The sequence below is a fragment of the Salarias fasciatus genome, chromosome 18 (genome assembly GCF_902148845.1).
Source record: "Salarias fasciatus chromosome 18, fSalaFa1.1, whole genome shotgun sequence".
Lineage (NCBI taxonomy): Eukaryota > Metazoa > Chordata > Actinopteri > Blenniiformes > Blenniidae > Salarias > Salarias fasciatus.
Genome location: NC_043762.1, coordinates 7,071,563 through 7,090,423, shown reverse-complemented (window position 1 = coordinate 7,090,423; position 18,861 = coordinate 7,071,563). Strand labels below are relative to the sequence as shown.

Below are 18,861 nucleotides of genomic sequence, written 5' to 3'. Positions count from 1 at the left end.
CGTAAAGACCCACCCCTAATCCCTGATCTGCAGTCTGTGGCTCAGTCTGCTTAGTGTCAGGCCGGCCAATCGGCTCACGGGGTGCGGCACTCCCACTTTTTCATTGGCTCAACCTTCCCTGGCCTGTCCATCACATTATGTTTCCAGGCCTGCGAGAGGTGGAGGGGAAGGAGTGGGAGGAGAGGCTGTGCTGCAGGATAAATACTGGGATTCACACAGATGCAGGCTGGATTTGAGAGGGAGGGCGACGGCTGCTCTCCCAACACACCACAGGGAACAACAGTTGTTCACTGAAAGCCAGAGCACAGTCTATTTATGTTTTCTTTACATATTCCACTGTTTGTTTTTCATGAGTTAAACTCTTTTTCATATTTAGTGTGCATGAACACTTTAAAAATGTGACTCATACAAGCTATACACATACATCAAAATCTGTCTCTGCTTTTTTTTTAAAACAGAATGCACGATAAATCATGAAAATTAAGTCAACCAACAAAAACAAGACTGTTTATAAAACATCCTCCATCCATCCGTCTTCTTTACAGCGTGACCAACAAGTAAGAGCAAAAGGATTTGCAATTTGTTTGAGTTCAAGTAAATCATTATTTCATTTTTGCGAGTTGTAATTAACGCTAATGAATAAAGATAAAGGATTTCTTCATTTTACCTCAGCAGAGAAATGGTTTTGTTCATATTCTGCTACTGAGGTAAAATACTTTAAAACCCAGCCATACAGAACAGAGTAGAATTAAACAGAATGATTTTATTAAGCATTTTATTAAGCATTTATTTATTAAATTCTTGTTCACTAGTTGAAGTGGAATTACATAACAGACCAGTTTCTAGTGAAAGTGAAACTTTTTCTGCAGTTCATGGGAAGGTAATCATGCTAGTCAATGCAACTCATTTAATTTCCTGACTGAATGCAACATGTGGATCTACTACATGAGCATGTTCCGTGTTTCTGAAGGGAATCCTGTTTAATGATTCACTGTATGTGAATACCTTCTCTACATCATTACATGTGTATATCATTTTGCCATATAATTCGTCACTGACTATAGTTCACACGCTTCTGTATGCTGAGGTAGGATGGCTTTCGTACTCTCACAGACACCTTCACTGTCATCTATAAAGCAGTTACTGAGCTGCTCACATCATACCTCTGAATATATCTCACTTTAACATCAAATTAAACACAAAGTTTGAGCTGTTTGGACTTCCGGTCTGTCTCTGTCCCCAGAACACACCGATCTATGTGTTTTCTGTTTGATTATATTTTATAACAAATAGTGATAAAATAGAATAAATAATATCTATATACTATAATAAAACACACAATGTTGCTCATCTGCGACGTATGTAAATTAAAACACTTAGAAATAGGTTATATGAACTCAATATTCAGTTTTATAACAACATAAATAAGTTCATCATCTATCTGGGCTCGATTATGTAGTTCATCCGCTTACGTCACGTTTCTCTTCCTTCAGGCCTTACTAATCAATGTTGATGTCTGCTGCCTGTTAGCCGAAGCTCTTCGTGACCAAACTTCTCCCCACAACATGTTTCTGTCTGCTGCTGTCCGCTCTGCGGTGTCCCAGGCGGTAGGATAATCGATTTATTAATGTTCTGGGTCAATATTTGTATTGCATGTCGCGTAGTTTGGATATTAAACGCTTTGACTCTTCACAAGGGCACGCAGTGAAGCTAGGCTAAGCTAACGGAGGTAGCACGCTAACAGAGCTGTCAAATCTTCACAAGGTGATTTAAAGAAAAACAACTTAGTGCTTATTAGTGGCATGTTTCTCAATATAACAATGTATAGTGGTGTTTTAAACTGGATTCCCGGCGTTGAAACATGATTGTTGTTAATAATGTACCGTGATGACTTTGTGGTTACATAGTCTGATCATTAACTTCCTATAAACAAGGTTTAATACAACAAATATGGACTTAAAACGGATCTATATCCTACAGTTTATCAGTCTAGAGTCTTAAGTTGAGTACATTTGCCATTTAAATCCATAATGTAAAATAATATATAAAATAAAGCTAACACGCGCGAGTCAGTGGACCATTTAGTGTTTATTTACTGTGAGGCTCTAAATTAAACATAGTCTCTGAGACACTAAACAACTATACACAGTGCAGATATATGATCTGTTCATGTGTTACACTAACCTTTTATTATAGGTTACACGAATTAGCAGCTGCTGATATTATGGTTTGAGCCTTGATTGATACTTTTAAATTAACTAGACTTGCGTCTCATTTTAGTTATTTCGCATCGTTTCAAGTTCTTCATGTTATTGGAGTCATTTTGTTCAATTTTTAGCAATATTACTTTTGGCAATATAAATATACTTTTGGCAATATTTTGGATCTGTTTGAGTTGATTACATTCAGTTGTGATGGTTTATAGAACAGATTAGACATGATGGATGCAGATAATCAGTCGAGGTGGGAAACTGTTTGAAACATGTTTCAAATTTTTCCAATGTTTCAACATTCCATCCACCTAAAATCAGCAAAATGTGCAAGAAAGATAGATTTCACCTGCTGCATGCTCATTTGTATTGGTAAAATATGCAGTGGGATCTAGGAATCTTTAAATAACACATCTGTTATTTGCGCAGCACAATCAATAGATGGCACAAATGTACTTTACAGAAACACTCCACAAAGAATTAATACAAAACAAAGTTAAATATCAAATGTGATAGGATAAAAGTAGACGAGGACGATGAGGATATGGTGAAGCTGTCAAACACTCTTTCAACTGAGACGTGTAAACACGTGTGAATATTATTGATATCTAATGTTTTTGATAATCTGTTTTGAAAATGTACATTTTAGCCACTTTGCTCAATATTTTTCTTTATAGTAATATTTTGCATTGGTTTGAGTGGTTTAAATGTAGTTATTATGGTTTCTATGAATCCATTAAATGTCTTATTTTTCATTTATTTATTTGGTGTCACACTTCTGAGTAATGTCTTTAACTTGCTAGTTTATTTTATTTTCGCACCTGTCTTGGTTGTCCTATTTACAGATGGATATATTTAATGACACATTTACAGACCCAGCTGGAATTGATCACATTTTATTGCTTTAGCTGCTGCTTTATGCACAACTTAATAATATCAGCTTTAAATCCAGCCTCAGGAATCAGTGCAGTAACTCAGACTCAACACACTGCTGGACATTGAGAAACACCACGACTCTTTTCTTCTTCTCGTGTTTGACTTCAGGTCACTTTCTTGGTTGCATCTGTGTTGATAATTTAGAGGAAATAGTTTGAGGTCAGTTCCAAAATGATCTTTTTCACTTGTCTTCATCTGTGCTGCAGGCCAGGCAGGTGAGGAGTCTGCACCAGTCTGCCGCTCGCGCTGGAGCTGGAGGCATCTTCGTGGTGAGTTACAGTTCTCTGCTCTCAGGACTCCACTTGGCATGAGTCAAGTCAAAAGCAGGTTCAGGCTTCACTCTTCATTACATTTTAACTGATCAGTGTTGATGACAGAGTTACACAGAAATCTAAAACTACTGCAAGAAATTATGATCAGAAACATAATTTGACAAAGGCTGAAACAGCACTTGTGTTGTGAAGGTTTATAATTTATTAACGCTTTATGAAGAGCTCAGTTCTGTTTGTATTTGATGTCTCATAAAATGATCTTACAACTGTAATAACTACATAATAACTCACTTCATGCACCTTGCGTTGTCTTTTCCAATGTTACTTAACGTGCACGGGGGTTGAGCTCAGCTGTATCCTCTTGCTGGACGCGTCCCGAAGGCCTGTTTTCCAAAAGCATCCTGATCCATCCGGGGAGGCCACTTACAGCCACTCACAAACATCACATGTGGCTCTGTCATGCAATGGAAACGTGCTATGGTTTCAGTCTCCTGACAGCCAAAGTGTTTTTTGTTTGGAGGAAACAAGAGTTTCAGCGCTCGCCTTACATTTAGAGTCAGTTCCTCTGAAACTTGAAGGCATTAAATCACAAGTTTTTCTGCACCAAAGATATTTGCTGCTCACAAGGGGGCACTGTGTGCAGAAGCAGAGCTGAATGTTGTCTGATGATTCTTTTTCTGTGATAGCAGACCTTGTTTCAGTTCATCTTTAGCTCCATATAAACCCGTTGGTTAAAAATTTGCACATGGCATCACAGATTCGATATAAAGATCATTTTGGGTGATTATAACCTGGATCTGTGTTTTCGTGTTTCAGCACAGAGACACTCCCGACAACAATCCCGACACCCCGTTTGAGTTCACTGAAGAGAACAAAAAGGTAACGCTGATATTTGCTGAAGAGAAGTCAAAATGAAATTGATTTTTTTCCCCCCATTTGAAGACAGAATACATACATTCCTGGTTATCATGTTTATAGGGTTTTAAATTGTAGGACTTTGTTGGTTTTGACCTTTAAAGATGATTTTCATCCTCATTATTAAAAATATCCTTGTCTAGTGAAGTTTTTTTTTAAATATAAAACTTGTTAAATTGCTTCCTTTTGATTCATTGAGATGTGTTACAAACTGCAGTTTTTATAAAATGTCCTACTTTCCCCCTGCAGAGGATTGAGGCCATCATTTCCATGTACCCTCATGGACACAAGCAGGCAGCCACCATCCCAGTGCTGGATTTAGCTCAGAGGCAACACGGCTGGCTCCCCATCTCGGCCATGAATAAGGTGCGGGATCCGCTCCGTCGGCGCCTCGTCTTCACGGATGTCGCAGAATTAAACTCTGTCTTCTTCTTCTTCTTTTTTTTCCCCACCAGGTGGCCGAAGTGCTGGAAGTGCCTCCGATGAGGGTGTACGAAGTAGCCACGTTTTATACCATGTTCCTCCGTCAGCCTGTGGGAAAATACTTCATTCAGATCTGCACAACAACACCCTGCATGCTCTGCAACTCCGACAGCATCCTGGAAGCCATCCAAAACAAACTGGGTACGAGAAGGAACTTTCCATTTAGTGCCGCAGAAGCAATGAGGACACGCAGACGCATCCTGAAAACATTCTTTTCTTTTTTTTTTTTTTATTGTGTATGCTTCATATAAACAGAGATTTGGAACAAACATGCAAATAAACTCCATCCAGTCTGTGTTATTCGAACAACAGCAAACAAAGAAGTCACGCTGACAGTTAATGAGACGCGCTCGTTTGGGAGGGGGGGGTTTCACTTGTTGGTGTTCAGTTTATCCCGCATACGGAGCGACAGCTGTGGTGAAAAAAAATCTGTGGTTTCAGGAACAGTCTGCCGGCGATGACGCACACGCGTAACGCTCTTCCTCGTCTCGTGCCTCCGCAGGTATCAAAGTGGGAGAAACCACGGCGGATAAGATGTTCACGTTGATAGAGGTGGAGTGCCTGGGAGCCTGCGTCAACGCCCCGATGGTCCAGATCAACGACAACTATTATGTGAGTCCTCCGCCGCTTCACGTTAGAAGCAAATGAACACAATTGGGTTAAACCTTGAAATGGCTTTTCTGCAGAGTTTGTCAAAAGAACTGTTAACATTCTGAATTCAGTGGAAAAAATAGATCTAGTTTCTTTGCCATGTGCTAAAATCAGCTGACTGATAGATCATAACTCAGTACCAGTGAGTGCTCATGTTCAGCATGTGAAAAGAGAAATTAATCCCATCTGGAAACATTTCTAAATGGTTTGAAAATGTCTCGTTTTGATCAGTTTCTCTTCTGATAACACCTCAAGAGTCTGACGCTTCAGTCTCCAGGTGTTCCGGCAGGTTCCCTGTAAAGGCTAAATGCCACACTTCAGCTGTGATGTGAAGGGTTTTCTGAAAACATTATTTCAAAACTAAGTCTGCAATGACCCAAGCAGAGTAGATGTGACTGATGGAAGATGAATTTTCTGTAACACCTTGACCTGCCGAGGTGTGATCATGACAGTGAGAACAGGTATGGCGTGTTAACAGAGACTAAAGCAGTGCTGATGCTCACACTTCATATTAATTCATTAGTTTAGGTGTGCAGAAGGGCCTGGATTATAATAATGATAAAATGTTGTCACACAAAAGTCAGAATGAATTAGGAATATAAACTACATTCCTCCAGTTTCTAGACTCTTCCTGCTTCACTTAACTGTCTTCAAACTAATTAAATGTCATTAGTAGACACAATTTTAACTTCCAGAGCAGAGACTTGAAATTAGAGGAAATATATATAAACACTGCTTTGAGCTGAAACTGAAATTAAATCCAGATTAATTGCTTTTTTTTTTATTGTCAGAGTTCCATAGAGTAAGATTCTGACAGGCCACCACAAAATGCTGAGAGGAAAACAAGACGGCTGTTTGATTTTCTAATGTGGATTTAAATGATTACAAGATGTTTATTTTTCTTCACAAATTAAAATCATATTGAACTTTTGAGAATTTAATTCGAGCATGATTTTTAATTGACAATTTTCTGCATGGCTTTTTATTAATTTTACCTATGAAATGTACGCCTGGTGGTTTTTAAACGCTTTTTTTTTTATTATTATTATTTAATCAGATTGAAAACGTCATTGAGATATAAAATCTCTTTTACAGTTAACAGCAGAAACAGCCACTCATTAGAAAAAACAAGTCATTCTGTAGACAACAGCTCCGAATAAAATGATGGACCAAGGTCATTTCATCGTGTGAGCGGCGCTCTAACATAAGCCATCGCCATCTTGAACTCCTTTAATTGACTCCACAGTTCGAAGGTTTGGGAGAAAAACAAGCGTTCTATTGTTCTGTTTTCCAGGAGGATCTCACGCCCAAGGACATCGAAGATATCATCGATGAGCTTAAAGCCGGCAGAGTCCCACCCCCAGGACCCAGGTACCTGCAGCGCCTGCACTGATAGATACACCTCTGCACGCCGGCCGGAGGTTAGAATGTGTTTCTGTTTTCTCCAGGAACGGCCGCTTCTCCTGTGAGCCTGCAGGAGGACTGACGTCTCTGACCGAGCCGCCGCCGGGACCGGGATTCGGCGTCAGAGCCGACCTGTAGGCACCTCTATCTGCTTTTTTTGGAAGCAACTTGTCCCTGAAGCTGGCGTGTTTAACTCGGACATACTGTGTAAATAAACTGTTGATGTTCCTCTAGCCTGGTGTGTCTCCTACATGGATTCTAACAGAGATCACAATAGCTGTAAACCGATCTGACGCCACAGATTACGCTTTCAGAATCTAACAAAGGCACACAGAACAGATGTCAAACTTCCCAACCTTCCTCTGGAAACGGGATATTTCAGCGTGGATTGGGATGTGGGGTCATTACGATGAGCTGTATGGAAGAAGGGAGAGAATGTTTTACTGTCGTGTCATTTAAACCTCCCCTGATAGGAAATGTCAAACGGATTTCACTTTACGGAGCACATTAGCAGTCTCCCCGAGCTTTGCTCAGTCACATTCGCACATTATCAGGGACTAATTGGGGTTCGGACCTGCTCGGGGACACTTGGACAGCTACACAGAATCAAGCTGAAGAATTCAGCGCTCGGCTCGACTTTGTGTTTTAGAGGGAAACGCCAGTCAGATTACGCCACATCTCCAGATTACATCAAAACATTTTTATATTGTGAAGCTAATCTGAAAGTATCGTGTGATTGATGAGCATTAGTCTATAAAACTTCGATATCCATGGAGGATTTTGTTCAGGTTCCGAGTGAGCAAAACAAGAACAGGACTGAAGACAATGAAAAGATTGAACTAAAAATTACTTTATTTAAAATGAGTGTTTAGATGTGAAACTTTTATTACATTGAGTTGATCAGAATCCACTTACTCACTAAATCTATGCGAATGTCTTAAGAGTGTTCATTTTTTTTGCACAGTTCTTTTAAAAAAGCTTTGTATTTCTTGATAAGCTCATTTTCCCTTCCTTCAAAAGGGGAATATCTCTAGCTGTGAACAAAATCAATCTCAATTTGAATGTGAACAGATCCATATGTTTCAATTAAAGCTGCACAATACACTGCAAATTTATCAACAATGCACAAAAATTAACTACGATAAATTGTTTCCCTGCACTGTAAATTAATACTCATATATAAATTCAAAATACCAGAAACAAGATCAATTTACAAAAAAATGCCAGATTAACTGATTCACACTTTTTAATGATTGACAACCCTCATTATTACCACAGAAGAAAAAATGACCACAAACAACAGAATAAACAAAATTTTTCCTGATGTGATGGGGAAAACAGAAGCCAAGTCTCATCTAGGCTAAACAATTTGTTATATTTGGAATAAGAAACTCTCACAAATATATTAAAACCAAATAGTTTACTGTTTTAATGCAAATCATATTGTTGTAATACTCAACATTATCAATATCATGTATCTAATTTCAATGCACGTTAATTCAAATGGCCAAGAACTGAAATGCACAACAGGAGTCCTTAGAATAGAGAACAGTGAGGAAGACATGTCTGGAGCTTTCACCCTGACAGTGAGAAGCCGGGCCATTGTGTGATCTTCCCTGCTCCACGGCATCCAGAGACGCAGCCCCCTTCTTACTACAGCCCCTGTCATTTCATGGCCATCCCGCCCCGCTGGCGTGTCGCTGTCTCGCCGGCGCCCCTCCCCCACACTGCCAACCCCGCAACATACACGGTAATATTATGCACCGCGGCGCATGCGCACTGCGGCCATGATGCAAATGTCACTGCGCAACCGACGCAGAGCTCGGGATCGTTACAAAGGGGCTGGCGGGCTCAAAATGGGGCGAGTTACGGTGTCAAGCTCATGGGTGAAGCTACATCCAGAAACATGCTCACGAAAGGGGGAGGAATAACCCCCGGAAAGCGCCATTCCTCCGCTAAAGACCGTGATCTTCCAGAACGTTCTCACTGACCGCAACACAGCAGCGGAAAAGATGACGTCAAGTGGCCATTCCTGTTCCCCCTCTCTCCATTCCCGCTCCGTCCAGACTCACCCGCAGCCGTCTCACCCGCCGGCACACACACCGCCCCCGACGCGAAGGTGCTCGGCCGCGGCGCGGAGGGGGGGGGGAAAATAGAGTTAAATCGTTTGACACGTAGCCATCATCTACAGTTTCTCCAGCAGACGCCGGAGAGAGACCTTATAAGCTCGGTGGGGCTCGGTGGGGCCACGTGACGCGGGCCGACCAATGGCAGCGCCGCTTGCATGTTTTGCTGGGCTTTTCTCGGAGAGAGGACGAAGCGACGAACGGCGGAGATGTTTTCAAAAGCAGCGATGAACGTCACACAGCCGTAGGCTACGGTTAACGTCCAATATTTAGGAAATAACTCTTAATATTGCGTAATATTCACCAATAGTGCAACTCGAATGAGTCGGTGGAGCGCGTAACCCCGGTTTAAAGGTAAGTCCACGAGGGGGTTTTGTTTTAAATTTCCTGGCTGCCGCGGATCATGAGTAGAAAAATCCCAAGTTAACAGCGTTAGCCATCTGGCTAGCTCCGAAGCTAACTTGACGTAAACTGCGTGCGAAAATGCGATGTTATGTGTTTGCGTGGGCTCGGTATAGTTGTGCGCCACGTGCGTTACACACATTGAGTACTTGTGGGGTTTTCTCCACAAACGTTATTAACATTAAATAATAACAGTCACTGTGATCTGGATAGGTTTTGAAGCGGAGGACAGAGGGGGGGAAAATGTCGGGGCAGATCGGAGTGAGCGGGGTTAGCCCGAGCCTGAGAACCCAGCCTGTGCGGGGCTGGAACCGAGCCTGTGCGGGGCTAAAAACGAGCCTGACGTGCGGGGCTGGAACGCAGCTCGCTCGCCTCGGCGCTGGGGAGGGGGATCGTGGTGAGAAGGGGCAGTGGAGGGGCTGCAGTGGGCTTTTGTCTCAGCCTGTGTTTGTGCACCAGTGTCGATCACAAATCGTGAACTTGTGTTTTTCCCATTAATGACCAAACCTCATCCGGATCACGTTTTATTTAAAGAGGTCACAAGTGCGCGTTATTACCAATAAATAGAGTCAAGTTGAAGACATTAGCGCCCAACAACACTGGCTGCTGTGTGTTGAAAGGAAAGCGACGTGAAGGCTGCCGTGAGGTGGGTGGTGTTGTCTGCACCGATCCGGTCAACGCTGCGGTTTATTTACAACCACCGGCAGCAGCTCTGTGGATCCCGGGAGCGATCAAATGCATCCCACATTATAGTAACGATTATCTGTTACTTACTGGAAACGAGCAGGAATAACGAGGAGCCTGCGCCTCCCAGCCACTGGCTGTGACATCTTGGGGGTGTGTTGCCTGAGAATACAAAAGCTGCCTGTTTTTAGATGGCTGGCTGTGCATCGACTGATCCGAATCAACCACACGTCGCCCAGGAATTACAAATACAGCACAGGTCTTATTTATTACTGAATAAACCTCAGAAAAAACAAAAAAAATGTATCTATCGTGTTATTACTGATATATACAATGCAGTCTGGTTGCAGTTCACATATTTTTAAACGATCATAAATGAACAGAATAGCAAATGAGAAACAAGAGTTGAATTCCAAATTCACTGGAATGGAATATGAAATGTATGTCATTTCATAAAGGAGGCTTCGACGTGGACAAGCAAAGCCAAAACAGTCATGATCCTTGCACCAGAATCCTTTCTCATGCCTAAAATGTTAATTTTTGATCTCAGTGGGTAATTTAGATTTTTTTTAAAAATTATTCTGCAGTGTCAAAATGGTATTTTAAAAGCAGACCCTTTAACCAGTATCACAGAACATAGCAGGATCAGTCAGTTTCTACTTTGTGGTTTGAATTCACACTAAAGATAATAAAAGAAAAAACTCCTTTGTGTCATGTACCTTTTTTGAATATTTGAATCTTATCTACACGGTTCAAATATCCTCAGCCTCATCGTCTAACTTCTTATTAAAACACCAAAAATCAACCAGAGTATTCATACATTTATGAATAACCTCGTCTTGATAAGGGCTGTTAAACGTTGAGAGTATTAAAGACGTTGGATATTTTACCAGGTTTCCAGCTTGTTGTTAAAATTAGGTTATTATTCCAGGTTATTCAAGCAGCCACTTAATTCAGCCAGCCAATAGTCGTCCACGCAGTTGGTGAATTTGCTTTATGTCTTCTTGCAGTCTGTGTTTTTGTCTTAATATGTGGCGATTCGATTCCCACATCTCTAACTTCCATGATTCCTGACTGAAATATTCTGGCACAAAAGAATCTGTCTGTGAAAATAAGGAAGGAAACAACCCAACAACTTCTAATCTTGCTAAACAAGCTGAAAAAAACACTACGTTGTCATTCATCCTTTAATGACACCTTAAACTAGAGGAGAAGATCGTATTATACTAACTACATGTGGTACTAGGCATTATGCTGAATATTGATCATAACACATGCTGTTTTCCCATTATCAATACAAAATGCTGTACTTTGTGCCTATTACATTTCAAATACCTATTAGTGAGAATTACAAAGCCTCTTTTGAATCTCAACATCTTAGCTTTTCCAGTATAATTCAAATCTTAATTTACTTTATTAAATGACATGCAAAAAAAAGGTTTCTGATTACTCAGGCTGTGGAGAAACAGATTCATGTGGAAGTAACATTAATTTTAAATGAACATAGTGGGACTTCAGGTATAAATGTGGTGTCACCAGGGCCGTAGCCTTCATTGTGCCCGTGGAGTTAATTGTACGTGGCAGGATTAGCAGGATTTTCATCGCGGTGTAATCACATTCACCCACTTTGACAGACGTGGTTTTTTTGGGTCGTCATCAGTAGATTTTCTTTTTGGTGTCTGTAATGAATTTGTGCTAATATCTCAGTACTTGGCTGGCAGCTGAGGAGGCATCAGATGGTGATTTGGCTCAGATTGAATGAGACCTCCTGTCGTGCTAAAGGTTGTTAGAATACGGTAGGACAAATAATTGACATTGCAGTCTGACACCGTTCTGTTTCTGTGAGCCCGGTTACTCCAGCATCAATAGCTTTTTGTTGTCCCCTTGAAGTCGAGGCGTATCTTCTTGGTTTGCACCACTGTCTGATATTGCAAATTGACTCTGCAGAACAGAGAGCTCGCACACATTTGAGTAGACAGCCTTTATTCATCTGTATGACTGAGAAGAGTTTCTTAAAGCAAGCAGCCACAGTGACGAGATCACAGTCACTACCTTTTTTTTGTTTGTATAAGCGGGACATTAATAGAATTTAACGTGCAGTTTTAGTAATACCTTGATTGTAATACAACACTACAAAGAAAAGTTACTGGTAAATAATGAACACAAAAACCTTTCTTTCAATGTTCAGCTTTGGTTGAAAATAATGACGCTGCTCATGACTAAATTTGATCAGCAATTTTTAAGATGATCACAAAACGGTTAAAATTCTGGCTCAATGTTTCCTATTGAGGGCCCATTTGCCCAGCAGCGATTTCGCGTGCAAACGGAAAACCTTTTGTTGTGTTTTGGGTGTTTGTTCACACGACGACAGTGCTGGAAATGCAGCACTTTAAAAACTACTTCCGATCTGGAATTTTCTGACAGCACTTGGGCTCTGTTGCCATGGAAACGGGCTAAGATGACATTTTCTGGCAACACTGGCTCGTTCCTGAGTATAAGGCGGAAACGCTGCTGCGCATGCACACCATGGCCATTGTCAATGGCTCTTCTGCATTTAATATGGACAATAACAATGTTATCTTCTGGAGTGCCATGACTCCTAGTCCATATTCTCCTGGTTCTGGTTCCAGTGCATCTTCTCCGAGTTGGAAATCACCGTAGTAACAATCCCACTGCATACGTCTGTCCATACGGATGTCCCAGTTCTCATGTTGTTAAAGTGCTGATGACACCAGAAGCAGACCTCGGGTTCTGGCCTTTGATATTTTCCAGATAATTAAATACAGTAGTATTTTCCTCATAATTCTGCCCCATTTGCAGGACAATCTATCAAAATGTTTTTTTGTGAAAACAGGCCCTGTCTTTAATGCACCGCAGACCCGGACCTGATGTGACGTATTCCCCAGAACCTACCTGGACAGACTTTCTCACTTGTTTGCTTTCACTTTCGGCTACAGGTTCATGATTGTTTTTCCTCTAAACAGGGAACGATAAGGAGCAGAATTTTCCTCAAACGCACTCAAGCATAAAGTTATTTTTTTCAGGTTCCCAAAAACAACCCAGACATTCGAGACAGGTCGATTAAACAAACCCAGAGGACAAGGGGGACAAGTGCACACCCAGTCCGTGCTTTTTGTGCTCAGATCTCTTTGAGCCAGCCTGCTTTCATTTTGTCCCCAACTTTAGAGGAGGCATGAGTCAGAGGCTGTAACCTGTAATAAACTGATTAACGAAAAAAAATTAAGAATCTGTGGTAATGATTAATAATCCACCATGAGCCATTTGCAAAATAACAAGTCACATTCATCATCACCATTTACTGTTTAGTTGATAGGATAGTCGAATACCTGATTATAGGTTATAGATATACAATGAAATAAAAAATAACCTATCTATAACATGTTAGTGTAATGTACATAATAAAGTATAATAATGGATGTGTATAGATTATTGATTATGACCTATCCGATTATACAAACCATTCAATGTTCTGTGGCCTGCCAATACTCTCAGCTCTACATGGAGCTCTTGGACGGTCTGGCACTGGCTCGATCCCACTTACATAGATGTTTTCTATGTTGGACTCCTCCTAATATGACTCACAATGGTCGGGAGTAATGCCTTATAGGGATGGGCAACGAATTCGGTACCTGAACGCATCCTTGTGACTGCGAGTGAGTGGAAGAGTTGGTGTTTTTCCGAGCCGGGCCTGAACACAGCATTTCACACACGTGTTCAGTCAACAGAGCAGCATGGCTGATAGGACACTCCAAATCACGGCTGTACTTTTTTGAAATATGATGCAGATTACGCTCACTGTGGTAGGAAAACTTGTAATCTGAGGAAGCTCCTGGTTAAGAACAAGATTTTTCTCAAGGCAGCATTTTAAACATCTTCAGGATCTATGGCTACAGCTCCTGCATTCAGCACCGTTGGCATGCCAGCGACTCGTCTGCAGCCAGCAACAAATAACCATTTATTACCACATAAAAACACGTAAAAGTACCGGAAATCAGTACTGTTGAGTACCGATATCGGACCTTGGTATCGTACCAGTTCAGATGTGAGTGGTGCCCATGCCTAATACCAAGGGCTTTTTCTCCTTGAAGATCAACAGTATCTGCCTGAAAAAAACAGCCTCAACATCCGTAGGAAAAAGATCTGAGTCTTTCTGTCTCAGCCATGCTTTCTCAGTTGGAACGTTCTGCTGTCGACATCACAGGCTAATGTTAGCAGGTGCACGAGCTCAGCAGGCAGGAGCTCAATTATTGCTATATCTGCTAAATAAATGGGTCATTTTGCGGCGTTTATTTGAGGAAACGATGCTTTATTTGCGGTCATCAGCACGTTATTGTTCATAGTATATTGTTCTCCGCATGCGTGCATGTGTGGCTTAATTACAAGAACAACCAAAACCACCAACTCGTGGTCTGCCGTGCCAACTGCATCGTTTCCAGAACGTTGCTATTCACATGCGGAACTTTTCTGAAACGAAAATGCAAACACTCCCCACCTCTCAGAACCCTTTACCTTCATCAAAGGTAAGTGGAAGCATACCTTGAGGGTCACTTCTGTGATGAGCTGCGTTATCTTCTCAGACTGTTCAGGATCACAGCGTCTCCAGATAAAGAAAGACAAATTAGTGTGGTTAGCATAGCTAGTTAGATAGTAGAGGTCACTTTAGATGAATAAAACAGGAACTGGTTTAACCAACTAATATTTCAGGTGCAGACGAGGAAGGGGTGGACGTTTAATAATTTAGTGGACTAGTCACATTCATCCCTACCTGGAGCTGACACCTAATGCAAGGCTATTGGTATGAAAGCATGTTTGCAAGGTGACACAAATAACACGCCACAATACAGAAAATGTTAGAAGACAAAGAATGAAATAAATCACTATCCCAGAAATATGATTCATTTTACAATGGCTGCATTTATTTCTAATAACCAAAGTGAAAATGCATTATATTTACACCCATGTACACAATTTTACTAAGATCAGCGCAAGGTGTTGGCATTAATTTGTTTTAAAATTGATTGGCTGGGTTATTATTCATAAATGGGAGGTTGGCAGCTCTGTTTGAACAGCCAGAGTTCAGACCACTGGAACCACTGCTATTTAGTCATGTAGCAAGAAGAAGGCCTGCTGGGCGTCTGTCTCGCTGCTTTTTTATTTTACACAACTCTCACCAAGGAGGTGTTCAGTAGTGTGACGGCTTTTTGTAGAACCTTCTAAACCTTTTTATACACCTGTCTGAACACGATTCGAGTTGCGTGACCAAGAGTGCAAGGGTAAAATTAAAGACATTCTTCCAGTTATAAGTAAGAAAAAAGGGAAAATGATTTGGAACCTGTTCTCTCTCTCCATCATCAAGTTTACCTGTAAACCACTTGTAGATTGTGAGTAGACCCAACATTGGCATCACTGTCTGTCTCACAGGGATGCTCACAAGCTCAGTAATCAAATCCAACCAGTTCCCACAATAGATGACGACCTGCTTTTCTCTTAGATCGCTATAATTCTGTCAGTACTGGCAACAGATACGGTAATTTCCTTCATCCCATCATCTCTCGCAGGGTTTCCTTGACTGGCTTATTGTGATCTTGCTTTCTTGTTCACCATTAGTCATCGGTCTTTGTCTCAAACAAAGGATTTGTTGATATATTGTCTATCCACATAGCTTGTGCATACTTTCTGCCATCATGCAGTGCAGTCTGGAGTGACTTTGGAAGAAGCCCTGAGCATTTTGCATTCTTGAAAGGTTCTTCACACTAACGACATGTCAAACAGCGGCTCACCAGTAGCACTAAGATGAAGATCTTTGAGATGTCGTCTGGAAATAAATGGTTTATTCTGAGTGCGTCAGGTTTTGAGTGGTTTGATACATTTTAAAGAGAATCTTTATCTTTGATCCCAGCTTGATGTGTTGGTTCTGGATTCTCCTCTATAATATGTATTTCATCAGGAAAATCTTATGAAGTTTATGCTGTCACACTTGGCATCCAGACAAGCACAATGATTGAGAAGATGCAGGAAAATACATTAAGCTATGGTATCATAATGAGGGGTTAGATCTGAAGTATAACACGAGGACATCATTTGTTCCTTAATGATCTGCTCCACTGGATTTGTAAAGTCTGTTTAATTGCTATGTAAGCCTTTCCAATGTTTCTTTCTTTTTGAAAACAGAATCGTACAAAGGACTGGATAAATTGGCATACTGGAGATCTATACAGTGGCCTCTACATTCTGTAACCCTCCAGACTGTAAGCCTCTTAGAGAAAAAGGGTTTGGACAAAGGTGCTGTAATGCAGGAACAATTATGTAAGGTCATATAGTGTTTCCTCCATCCGGCCTGTTGCTCTTGGAATTAAGATTGTGCTGTATTTCATTAGGATTTTGGATCCGTCTGTTCATGGACCCAATTTATTTGAGTTCAGGTTGTAGGACGCAGAGTTGGTGGCAGCTGGTATTGATTCAGAGCCAGCTTTCTTGTAGGGCTTGTCCGAACAGCAACCTCTGTGCTCCAGATATTCAGGCCCAGTTAATGAAGGAGAAGATCTGAATATTTGAATATTCATTCTAACTCTAATGGCCGGATATTCGGGATCAGGCTGCTTTCTTGTTCATCAGGGTTATCACTAACCATGGCCCTGTTAACTCATTTCAAGTGAAAACACATTGATTCTAGATTTTTTTAGCATTGTTATCATGTAAATGTGTCCTATTGTTCACCCCTGACAGATAAATCCCACTGTGATACCTCTTGTCAGTGTCTTTGAAATAACAGAATCGACCCACTGATACAGGGAGAACATGCAAACCCTCATAGCCACCCTGCTTTCCTTGTTTTATGCCCAAGACGTGTTTCAACATTGATTAGCTTTTGTGACTCCAGGGTCACAGCAGATTGACGGAAACGTGTCCGTGTCTCAAAGAGAGGCTTTATTCCCTCTGAAATCAGATGAGATATGAAGGAACCGAAGCAGTAAAGAAGTGGCACCGTTAAAACAACCTTCCCTAGAATGAGGTTGACGTTGTGCAGTAAAAGTGCAAGTCATTGTCACGGCAAGGAATATCCTGAGCAATTCAGAAGCCTTTTGTTTTATTTGAGAAGAAAGCAAGAAAGTCTGAAACGGAAGGAAATGCAGAATAAAACAATGACTCATTAATTTCAGCTGTTTTTGTGTGAATGTGAAACATGTCTTTCGAGCCTTTGATTTGACCTTTTCTGCTTCACGTTTGAATCTATAGTTGGTTTATCTTCTTGTCATGTTGCAGCAGATCAGAGATTAACTCTAGATGTAGTAAATCAATCTCACTCTGAGCACTGTTCCGTTTTTTTGAGTGATCTAACTTCACAGCTTTATAATCAGGGAAGTCCCCCAAAACACTGAGCTTTTTACTTTACACCCACCTCCTCAGCAAAGGGAAACCTGATGCACGTTGAACCGCCTTTAATGGTCATTGATGCAGCTGAAGTTGCGTCTCTCTGCCTCGTCATGTTCTTAGTAAATCAGTCGAGACATTTCAGAAGGGGAAAAAAGTAAAGCATGTTCGGCGTGCTAAGAGATATTTCAAGTCTCCTGTTTCCAGGCAGGCTTAAAATCCTCCCCTCTTGTGGAATAAGTGTATTGTGTTACAGCTGAAATGAAACATGTTGCTGTTTGTGATACTTTAATCTGCACCATCAGCCGAGTGGCTGCGTCTTGGAGAGGCCCACGAAGTGTGTGTTTGAGTGTGTCTGTGCGGAGAGGGCGGAGCCTCCTGATTACACAACATGTGCCGGCCTCTGCCAGCAGCTGAACGTGTGCAGAGTGTTGTTTTTGTGTAGTACGCCCAGCGCTCCGTCCCTGTGTGTAACGGATTGATAATCCGCGATGCGCCGTTGAAGACGGGCGATTTGAGCGGCTGCGACGTTCCTGCGGGACTTTCAGTGCAGCGGCGCTGAAACGGAAGGAAGCTGCACTGTAATGCTACAGCGCTGTCAGCTTTTTAATTATTAATAAGCCCTCAAAGTTTACTTTTTATGAATGAGCTGCGAGGGGAGATAACAGCGTCTGTTTACAGTTCAGGCTGGAAAAAGACAATTTGACAGTGGGTGTGTGGTTTGCATTCCTCTCCGCTGTTCTGCTTTCACTTTACTGATGCCAAAGAGATCGGTCATATCCTGTTTACTCTGGCGCTGCTAGTGACCGGGCTATGAAATGGGTTAATGAGGCTTCATTCACAAGACAAAGTCTGTTTCTTTTGATTGAAGGCGGAATCGGATGCATCATTACTCGGATCGTGTAATTTTTTTGGGGTCAAATTGAGGTAATGATTCACAGCTTTTCATGCTGTCATGCTGCTATCTGCCTGGCCTCGTTGCTATGCAAATAGAGTTCAAACAAAGCTAAAAACCACACACTTTATTCTCACATGTTTTCCAGAATGTCCATGCTGTCATGAAACAACTATTAACAGAGTAGTTACAGGATTCATTTTGCTTTTCAGCCTTTAATTTAAGGCCTGCTTTGCTTGATAGCCATTGTTGATCTTCATATCTGATGAAAACACGGCAGTAATGAAACTCCCTGGAATAATATCTATTATTTACTGTCTCAGTCCAACACATTTCAGTCTTGTGGTGTAATATCTATTGTTGCGGAGACTGTTTTGGGCTTTCTCCAGCATCACGTGTCTTTCTGTTCCTCATATATTTATACATGTGGAGGTAAAAACATCCAGATTGAGAGCTACTTTCAGTGGAAACTATCAGCTGTTAGTGGCCAC

The 18,861-nt window shown here is 41.3% G+C and overlaps 2 protein-coding genes across 3 annotated transcripts in view; both read left to right on the top strand.

Moving 5' to 3' along the window:
• The first annotated feature begins 1,565 nt into the window (after positions 1 to 1,565).
• On the top strand, positions 1,566 to 7,104 carry LOC115405114 (NADH dehydrogenase [ubiquinone] flavoprotein 2, mitochondrial-like). The gene is made up of 8 exons (XM_030114576.1): positions 1,566 to 1,607; positions 3,353 to 3,415; positions 4,235 to 4,297; positions 4,583 to 4,699; positions 4,789 to 4,957; positions 5,319 to 5,428; positions 6,762 to 6,838; positions 6,916 to 7,104. The coding sequence occupies exons 1-8, from the start codon at positions 1,566 to 1,568 to the stop codon at positions 7,007 to 7,009; spliced, it is 735 nt and encodes a 244-aa protein (XP_029970436.1). The 3' UTR covers positions 7,010 to 7,104.
• Positions 7,105 to 9,180: 2,076 nt separating this feature from the next.
• LOC115405109 (ankyrin repeat domain-containing protein 12) overlaps positions 9,181 to 18,861 on the top strand; it is a 32,129-nt gene continuing 22,448 nt past the window's right edge. For both annotated transcript variants that reach the window (XM_030114571.1, XM_030114570.1), the window contains exon 1: positions 9,181 to 9,351. The gene's annotated coding sequence lies outside the window, so the exon portion shown is untranslated. The remainder of the gene's footprint in view (positions 9,352 to 18,861) is intronic.

Coding starts and splice junctions, on each gene's coding strand:
- LOC115405114 (XM_030114576.1), top strand. CDS start 1,566: ATGTTTCTGTCTGCTGCTGTCCGCTCTGCGGTGTCCCAGGCG. Junction 4,700..4,788: donor CCATCTCGGCCATGAATAAG/GTGCGGGATCCG, acceptor TTTCCCCACCAG/GTGGCCGAAGTGCTGGAAGT. Junction 6,839..6,915: donor GTCCCACCCCCAGGACCCAG/GTACCTGCAGCG, acceptor TGTTTTCTCCAG/GAACGGCCGCTTCTCCTGTG.